General features: G+C 30.7%; 1 protein-coding gene across 1 annotated transcript in view; it reads left to right on the top strand.

Annotated features, from left to right (window-relative positions):
* The window catches only part of LOC110027432 (uncharacterized protein C18orf8), a 29,567-nt gene extending 24,615 nt beyond the window's left edge, over window positions 1-4,952 (top strand). The window contains exon 12 of the mRNA XM_020728878.1: window positions 4,559-4,952. Within this exon, the coding sequence (XP_020584537.1) occupies window positions 4,559-4,720 (162 nt within the window). The 3' untranslated portion in view covers window positions 4,721-4,952. The remainder of the gene's footprint in view (window positions 1-4,558) is intronic.
* Window positions 4,953-10,508: the final 5,556 nt, after the last annotated feature.

Here is a 10,508-nt window from a genome sequence, read left to right as displayed (position 1 = left end):
GAGACTAAGACCTCACTAAAATTGAGGTCAACAATATGCTCCTAGAACAATTTGATTTTCCATTGTGGTTTATGAGCTAGGATTTATTTCTAGTCCTGGAAGTATCTTATATTAGTTCTTTCCATTACTTACACGTCTTAAACAAAATGTTACTGACACAATGACGTGCTTTATGATGTCTGGCATGGGGGTTGGCACATCCTCAGTGCCACTTGCATGTCGCACAACACGACCATTAAAATGGTGTGCGCTATTTGCTCCATGCACGGGCAACGACGTATGGTGCATTGCCCCCTTGGCATGCAAAGTTTAATTTTAATGTTTAATATAAAAGTAAAAGGGGATTTTTGTACATTCGATAAAAATTATCTAACTTTTAAACTTAAATATTTACTTATATAACATTTATGTTTTAACGTTATATAAAAATATCGCTAATACTACTTTTTATAAAGTGAAGTACATCTTTTCATGGTTAAGTTTGATATGATTATGATACAGAGTGATCGCTTATGAGCTTTGTTTGCACAATTAGGTTGATGAAGAAGATTATGCTTGATAAGATACTAATGATATTGACGAAGAAATTAAGATTTGTTTACTTGTGATGATGATGATGATGATTGGTTAAATATTTAATGAAAACATTAGATTCGAAAAATATTAATATTTTGAATTTAAAGTAAAGATGTTGTGAACTTGAATTCAATTATTATTGTTGTTATATTTATTATCATGTTATTTTATCTTTAAATTTGATTGTTTTTTTTTTTCTATTCATAAATTGTTAATATTTTATGTCGTGTTAAAAAAGGTGCGCGCCGTGCTATGCATCATTGCACTCTGACTCAACAAAGACATTTGCGTTATAGTGTGCCATTTACTATTTGACTAGTTTTATCTTATAATACTATTGTGCTTAGTGCAATGAAGATAGTTTGTTAGAGGTTTTTTGCACATATAGACACACCCTAGCTATGAAACCATGATTATTGTTATAAGCATTCAAGTATATGGTAGCTGGAAAAACCAATCATGCCATTAAATAACTTCTAATGTAGACATGTCTTGTTCATTTCAATGAAAAATAATGGATGGTCGACAGCTTAGTTGTTTTTTTAGAAAATGACATTCTATTGATCTATTAAGTAAGTGTTTTAAGAATCATTTAGTGAGTGTTCTAAGGAAAAAAATATTTTAAAAAACTATAATGTACAAAATAATAAAGTATATTATAGCCTAGTTTAAAAAATAATGTAAAATTAGTTCTAATAAAGATGCTTTATGATAAAAAATTTGGTTCAAATGAAATACCTATTAAGATTTGGAGAGTTGTTGGTGATACTGCAATGGTTTGGCTAAGAAAGTTTTTTTATGAAAATTTGAGAATTAAAGCCTTGTTCAGCATTTCTGTTAGTTTTTTATTGTTTTAAGACAATTGAATCAATTTCTTTGCATTTTGTAAAAAAAATGAATAATTTTTATCTTTAAAAGCTCTACTATACTAAAATTAAAAACGAGCTTGCTCTTAAGGAGTATTATTCATTCAAATTAGTGTTGAAAGTTGTAGGAAGATTTACATACATACCACCCATATCATATGTATTTATATGTCTAATACCTAAATTTCAATTTTTACTTCATATTACCTATGAATAAAAGGTGTATTTAACATTTTTTAAGTTAAAATGTTGGTATTTTTTATCTAATATGAAAGATTTGGGTGGTATATTACAAAAATTAAAGTTTAGCTGTTAGATATGAACATAAATATGAATTTGGTCATATGTATGTAAATGCCTCAAGGTTTTAAGATAAAACTACTCTTAGGGTCTGTTTGGGGAACTTGCAACTATTTGAAGAAGCAGTCGAAGAAGAAACAACTATTCAAAAAGTTGCAGTGGCTACTACAAAAAAAAAAAATTTGAAAAAAGTTTGACCGTAACTTTATAGCAGCCACCGCAGGTAGCCATACATGGTAGTAAAACGTAGCTTTCAGCTGCAGCTTTTCGAGGATACATGATAGTAAAATGTAGTTTTTCTTCTCGGCTTTCAAACAGGAGAAACTGTTGTGCGGCCATAATCCATTTTGATATTTTCACGAAATACTACTTATCATGGTTTTTATTATCAATTGTTATGTAAACATCTTTTACGGGTGGATATTATAAAGTTTAGTGCTTCATAATAAAACTCATTGCTGTATAAATTATCCTATAATTTTAAGTAGTTTTTTGTTATAATTTTAATTAGTTTTTGGATAATAATTTTATTCATTGTAAATAATTTTAAGTTCTTAGTGTAATGACTTATTTTAAAGATAAATATAATTGAAATTTTTATGTTAATTATTAATTATGTTAATTTTTTTCATACCAATTTTTTTAATGATAGCAGTTCAAATATCAAAGTAAAACAACTTTACCCAACAATTATCTATTTTTTTTATACCATAGCACTATATTGTATAGTAAAAATTAGCACAACATAACATGCAACATCTTTAGTTAAAATTATAAAACTGGGGCTAAAAGATGCAAATTGATTGAAAAAGAAAAAATTTAAGACTTATATTTAAGAATCAAGAAGATATTCAAGACTATGATGATTTAGAGAAAACAAAATTATGGGTAAGAAAATAAGATCATGGAGAATAAAGAATTTTTTACAAAAGAAAAATATTTAGTAATGAATATCCAAGTTGGTTTCATGCTAGAAAGAGCCGTTATGAAAGTGTTCTGATGTGACAATGAATAGGCATGTGCAAAGAGTAGGAAAAAAAATATTTTTATGATTTTTATTGATCTTGTGAAAGCATATGATTGCTGTCACTAGAATTAATTTTATGTGCATTAAAAAAAGGCTGTATTGAAGTTATGATGAAGTTTTTGAAGATATATACGATGAAATATTAACCAGTATTATTAGTAGTAATTATTTAGAGATCTAAAGGCATGTTTGGTAGCACCCTTTTGATAGGATTTATGGCTGGATTTAACGTAAATTCAGTCAAATGCAAAAAATAGGGTAGCTACATCCGGTGCTCCAATAAATCCAATTTCCTCTCCATTCCATCACCTTTTCGACATAAATCCGATTATTAGGTTGTTTTGACTGATTTAGCTTAGGAAGAAAACATGTCAAATGGATTTATGTCAAACACATCAAACGGTTTTAACTAGATTTAACCTTGACTGAACCAAACACTATTCTAGATTTAATAGCATCTAGATTTGTTGAATCAGGATTTACTAGTAAATCCTATTTAACTTAAATGCTGATTGCAACCAAACTCCCCCTAAGAGTTTTTATTTGTTGTAAGATTACATAAATGGTGAAAATTAAATTCGTGTTTTCCTGTATTGGTTATGAAGAGGTGTACAAGTTTATCCAAAGTGAAGTTTCTTAGCGTATGCTTTTTATAGATATTATTTATAATTGGTTACAATATATTTTTAAAAAATAAACAGTTGGAATAATGAAAAAAATTGGTTATTAAGAGGCTTGCAAAGTATATTCAAAGTGAAATATCTTACTGTGTGTTTTTTATAGATAATAGTTCTAGTTGATGAAACATCTGTTGAATTAAGTGAAATCTTAGAATAATAAAGAAAATTATTGAATATAAATGTAAAGAGCAAGTATATTTTATAAAATCTTAATAGGTGTATTATTAACAATTGCCATTTAATTTTATTATGAGATATATTGATATCTATATGTTACAAATTTAAATATATTGGATCTATTATATACAGAAATGGCCGCGTAGATGATTTTAACTTTTAGAGCTAAGGCGAAACTATTGAATATTAAAGACACAATTTAATAGTATTATGCAATAATAAAAAATCAGACTAAAAGGCTAGTTCTGTATTTATTTGAGTGTTGGATTGAAACAAATTATAGCTCTTTGGTTGGTTGAGTTTGAAAAAAATGAGAATATTAAGATGGATATATAACAAGGCACTGAGAATATTGCATTGGTTGAAGAAAAGATAGAAAAATGATTTGTGACTTAATATAGTTTAAAACGTACAATAAAGGATGTATAATACGCCCATAAGATGTGTTGATAAAATAGTATTAAAGGATTAAGAGAAAAATGGGACAAACTATAGTTAGCATGGTCAAAAGTTATGCGAGCATTTGTGTGTATAGTTTTAATAACTTAGTAGACATTCAAGGAAAAAAGTAGGAAACAAGGATTTTTAAAGCATTCTCAGAATAGTTGGGACTAGGCTATTTTCGGTGCTGATGATGATTATATTAGTTCATTGAAATAGTTTTCATAGTGGAGCCTTCTGGTAGTATTGTTTGAATCCACCATTTCTTATTTTGGTAGCGCCCAGTTATTCAATGAAATAAATCAGATAAGAAAATGACATAATTTCAAACTCTTACATCTTTTTGATGTCACAATGTAGAGTTGATGTGGAAGTTGGGGCGCTGTCATCAAATATTTATTTTCATTCTAATAATTTCGTTTTGTTTTACTTTTCCTTATTGCACCTGCTGTATGATTGACAGTTCCAAGTGAAATTTGCCTGCTTTTCAGGTTATTACTGTCAGGCCATCTTTGTTTCTGGAAGCAGCTCTTGCTACCAATGACCCTCAACAACTCGCAGCTGTCATGAGGTTCTTCTCTGATTTCACCCCAGGCTTCAAGAGTACAGCTGAACATAGTAGGTATCATGGAATTTTAACTGAACTGAGCTAACTTCGTAACTGCAATCTTCTTCAATGCTTTTAAAGAAGGGGAAAGGAATGGATACTTATTCTGGAACTGAATGAACTGGGAAATATTGATTGGGTAAACTTCTGAATGCTTTCTGTAAGATACAGGAGTTTTATATAGATAAAGATATATTCTGGGGATTATAGCGAAGTCTTAAAAAAAATGTTTATGAAAGATAATCTGACCGTAGTTTGTTTACAAACTCTTTCACAAATCAGAATCCAGTTTTTTTTGGAACCTGTAATTGTTACTAGAGAGAGTGATATTCGGCTTACTGTGGCTTAGAAAATTGCTGAATGTCTGTAAACAATCTAGATTTGAGTTTTACATGGTAATCCCATGTAAGATATGGTTCTGAGGCTGCTTACATTAGGCTTCTGAGAGAATTTTCTCACTAAAAATTATTCCAAATTTTGTTACTAGTTTTGATTAGTTTTCTTTATTCCATGAAATGAATACCTTAAGAATATTTATATATTTTTTTGATTATGCCATCTTCTTTCTTCATCTGTCATGCCATTATGACATTAAGTTTATTTTAGAAGCTGTTTTTGATGAAATTTCTATTAAATAATAATTGTAAAGTAGTGTTTGATTGAACTTTCATACGTTTAGATTGAATATTATTATTGTTTGAATTTAAAGTATCGTTTTCAGAGCTTTTGTTTCCGATTGTTTTCATTTAATATTTTACCCGAATTGGATCTAGTGGCATCAGTTCGCCGGATTGAATTGTTTTAATATTATTTTTTAAAGTACATTTTTATTTATAATTATGTGATCAAACTTGATGTCTATTTGGCTTGTATAAATTGATCAAATATACATCTAGACATGAGTTAAGTTCTTAAAGAACTGGGTATAAAGATTTCTCATATGGTCATCATAATAATAAATAATTGTACAAATCAAAATGAAATTCAATGAATTTGGAACTAGCATCTATGATGGTTGTTAAACAAGATAATATTATCATTGAAACAATTAGACTGAAAAGAAATATTAAAATTCCAATAAGTTGTATTATGCTCAAGTTTTCTTCATTCAGTTTTCTATGATTTATTACAGCTTAATCATTAGATAACCGTAGCCTCATCCCTGTTCCCATAATAGTTGGTTAGTCATAAAAATGAATTATGTCATTGATATTATGCCATTTGAAGTTGAAGTACTTATTTGTTGAAAATATGCGATGATAGAGTACGTGAGATTATCATCTTAGCCTTGCATGAAGATCTTACACACATATACTGATGAATAGAAAATACAAGTCACCCATGTTTTTCTATGTGAAAAATTCAAGGAAAAAAGTTACACGGCACAGCTTAGTTGAAATAATTTTACTATACAGTTGAGAATTTTGAAAATTTGGTTTTTTCTTTGAATGCGAAAATGCGGTATCGCAAGAATGTATGATGCTAATTTGATTTTTTTGAAAGCGGCTAAAAGTGATGGAAATATAGTGATGATTTGATGGTAACAGTAGCGACAAATGGGTGACAATGTTTTGTGATAGTGATGACAATTCGGTGATAGGGATGATAACTTTGTGATGGTTATCCCTCAATGACGATGACAACCGAGTGACAATGTTTTGAAGTTGGCAGTAACCAAGTGACAGGGATTTGGTGGTGTAGATGACGACCATACACCGGTGGTTCGGTGGTGTTTGCTAGTGTTTTTTGTCTTCAAATTTTCCTTAAATGAACTATATCTATGTGCAACACATTCAAGTACGGCTAGCTCAGGTTTTTAAATTTTAAAATAATTGAGATGGATATTTATTTAATCTGCTTATGTGAATTAAGATTTTGTTTATTAAGAATCAAATTTTGAAAAAAAAAACCCCACACTTATACCTTCCATAATGCATGAACAAATACAAATTCTAACGATGTTTATTACTGCAAAACCATAATATAAAGTTATTTATTTGTATGTCATCATGCTGTTTAATATAATTGATAGTCCTCTACACTATAGTTTTCTTATTAAACTATGATCAAGAAATGAGTATGAGCTTGGGAATTTACTTAACCTAATTGTTCTGAACTAATGAAAGTGACTTGCATGTGGCTCATATTTGATTTAGAACCTAAAATATACTTGATCATTGAGGAGAACCAAAGGTTTTTTAAAAAAGAAAACAAAATTTGAATATTCCTATTACAATATATAGCACCATCAAACCAAGCTAACAACTTTTCAATATTAAATAAATTAAAAAAAATTACAATGAATATTAAAAATTAGGAAGATTTACAACATATCTATAACCTAAATTTCAGTTTTTACATATATGCTAACTTATTTGTGCATGAAATGCATATTTCACATCTTAGAAGTTAAAATAATGTTTTTTTTAATAAGATATGAATGATTTGGGTGGTATAATTGTAAAAAGTGAAGTTTAATTGTTAGATATGTAAACATATAGTGCTGAGTGCTGGAAGGTTCGCAGTGGTAGAGTAATCAATTATTGTCTTAGTATTGCATGAGACTCCCACACACATTCAGGAAACTAAAGAGATGAATGAAGTTTAAGTGTTAGATATGTAAACATATAGTGCTGAGTGCTAGAAGGTTCGCAGTGGCAGAGTAATCAATTATTGTCTTAGTATTGCACAAAACTCCCACACACATTCAGAAAACTAAAGATGAAAAAAGAATGAGGAGACACCCCAATTGCTTCAAGAGCGTTGTTCGGCCACAGAGGTCATAATAGAAAGATGTAGAAGATTTGGGCCACGTAGGTTACAATTGGTCACATGGACCGTAGTGGTGAGTTGATGACGTGCATAGGCTGCAGTGGTCAGAGTCAAGAGTTGCATTAGCTATGAACTACATATGCTATAATTGGTCACGTAGGTCATAGTGGTGAGCTATGATGGTGTTCTTAGGTCTCAGGAGCCTGAGTCGGGAGTTGCATGAGCCGTGAACCACGTAGATCGTAGTTGGTAATGTATGTCGTAGTAGTCATGAGTTGTGGTGACGTTTATTGGTCGTGGGGGCCAGAGTTAGAAGCTATATGAGCTGTGAATCACGTAGGCCGTAGTTGATCACATATGTTGTAATGCCGAGCTCTGACAACGTTAGTATGCCGTGGAGGCCAGAGTCGGGAGCTGCACGAATTATTGACCATGTTGGTCGTAGTTTGTCACTTAGGCTGTATTGAGGAGTTGCGATGATGTCCATAAGCCACATGATGTAGAGTTAAAAGCCGCACAGAGGGAGCTTTAGAGTCTGGAGAAAGTCATCTTATTTGGTGTGTATTGTTTCTTTGGGAGGTGTCGCTGCACCATAATTGGGGTGCATGTTACTTTGCAATGTACGTCGGGTTCCACAATGCACGTTGTGTGTCACAAGGGATTTTGCTGCAAGGAGCAGGTGGTGGCCGATGATAGTCGACGATGACTGGCGGTGACGATTATCGGTGTCGGTGGCAGACAAAGCTGCTAGGGGCAACGATGACTGGAGTTGATCAAAGGTGAAAACTCGAGTTGGTTAGAGGCAACAACAACTCTTGTTGGCAGAAGGGCTGCAACGACTAGAATTGTTCAGAGGGCGGAGGCGGTGACCAAAGTTGGCAGCGGAGTGCTGATGGCTGGAGGGCAACGACAATGGCTGGTGTTGGCCAGATGGTGATGGTCGGAGTTGGTCGAAGATGGCAGTGGTGGTTGGAGTTGGCTGACAGTGGCTGGCGAACAAAGGTCGGAGTTGGAGGTGAGGGCGGCCGGAAAATGACAATGATTCGAGTTGGCCATGGGCGACCCAGAGAGATTTCTTTAATTAAATGATGTTCAATAGATATTTTGGTGCCTTAATGATATTAAAATTGAGTAATCTTAGACTTGTTAGATTCTTTTTGACAAGACGCTCGATTTGTAACCATGCCATATTTAGAATTCATTTAACCTTTTAATTATATCCGAAAAGCTTTCAAAAGTAGTTTAACAGTCGAATCTTTGCTTGATTTAACTCTGATTGGATCGATTTTGTTATTGTTGGGTCCGCCTGATCAAGCTGGTCAGTTTTACCATAATTTTGTTGAAATCAGAGTTTTGGATGACTTTTAATCAAAACTTGAATGTTCATTGCTAAAAAACTATCTCAAGATTTGTGTCATGCATAGAGATTCGTGTTGGGTGTTAGAATTTATTGATGACATATCACACGAGAATTGGATGTTATGCATGTAAATAAAAATTAAAGCTATATATTATGTTTATATTACTTCAATGAAAGTCTGATATACTTTAAAATATACAAATATATTTAAAATAACACAATATTCCCTACTTCCATGACTTGAGCAACTTATTTATTTAAAAAGCTTGGGGTTAAATATAATATCATTCAATAATCAACACCATATATTATGTCTAGAAAGCAACATTTCCTTTGTTGATCTTCCAAAATAGGATCCATACAAATAGAATGACAAAAGTGTGTAAGGTTGCCCCAATGTGAACTCTATCATGCAATTCAACAAACAACATCAAGGACGAAGGTAACATTTCATTATCAAATATAAGTCTAATCTTTATTCATTTATTTATCTTTTATTATTGTTGGTTAATTTTGTTATGAGTTATAACGTGTAATTTATGTTCATCATTGAGGGAAAAAAAATTATTTATAATGCTCTAGAGAATGTCCAATCATAAATGATTAATAGCCCATTTGGGGCAGCTTATTTGTTGTGGTGGCGTTTTGAAAACACACTTGGAGTGTTTGGGTAAACTACATTTTGGTAGCTTACGTGTTTTCAAAAAGTTAAAAATAGTGTTTTCACACCGCACATATCTAGCTGCAGTGACAGGTTTCTGGCAGCGGTTTGGTTTTTCCAAAAAAAATAAAAATTTGTAATAGCCACAACACCTAACTTATCAGCAGATTATTAAATAAGCTACAGCTGCCCCAAACAGACCCTAAATCATTATTTTATATATTTTGGGTTGAGTGAATGCAAATATTGAAAATTATACATTTTTTCATGCATTTCACTTGTTCTAAAGCATAGTCAATTTTGATTTAAACTTCAATGATACTATTATTATTATTATTATTATTATTATTTGGGATTATTTTGAATGAATTTTTATTACCATCATTTTAATCTTCCACTAATCTTGAGTGTGCCATTTTGCTCTATTTTTGTGGATTCATTGTTGATAGCTTTGGTAGCTTTTTCTTTAACTAACAATTGCATCCAAGGGTTCTATATAAGTGAGAGATGCATGGAGCATCCAATTAGATTTTTTATTTTATATATTAAATTTATATATTTATACAATTTTGTGATGGTTGATTAGTTGAAATGATAATTGAAGCTAATATAAATTATGCAAACTAATGATTAAAAAAATAATTATGAAATTGAAACTGAGGTTTAAAATATCTTAATCAAGCAACTAGCAAGCTTTGGAATGTTTTGAAAAAACCTATGAAATATTTTTGAAGAAAGTTATTTTTCATGATTATAGATTTAAAGTATGTATTTTATGATTTGTTGAAATGCTGCATGATTTTTTATTAGACGTTTAATAAGGCTATCAAAACTAACACATTATATTGCAATTCATGTATATACATCTTCAATATAAAAAAAATAAAAAAATAATAATAATAATAAAACACACATACACACCCACATAATTAATGGATAGAATCCATATAAAAATATGACTCGGATTTCAAATTGGAGATATACAAGTCATATAATAATAATAATAATAATAATAATAATAATAATAATAATAATAATAAT

Source organism: Phalaenopsis equestris, unplaced genomic scaffold (genome assembly GCF_001263595.1).
Source record: "Phalaenopsis equestris unplaced genomic scaffold, ASM126359v1 Scaffold000428, whole genome shotgun sequence".
NCBI lineage: Eukaryota > Viridiplantae > Streptophyta > Magnoliopsida > Asparagales > Orchidaceae > Phalaenopsis > Phalaenopsis equestris.
This window is presented reverse-complemented; position numbering and strand designations above follow the sequence as displayed.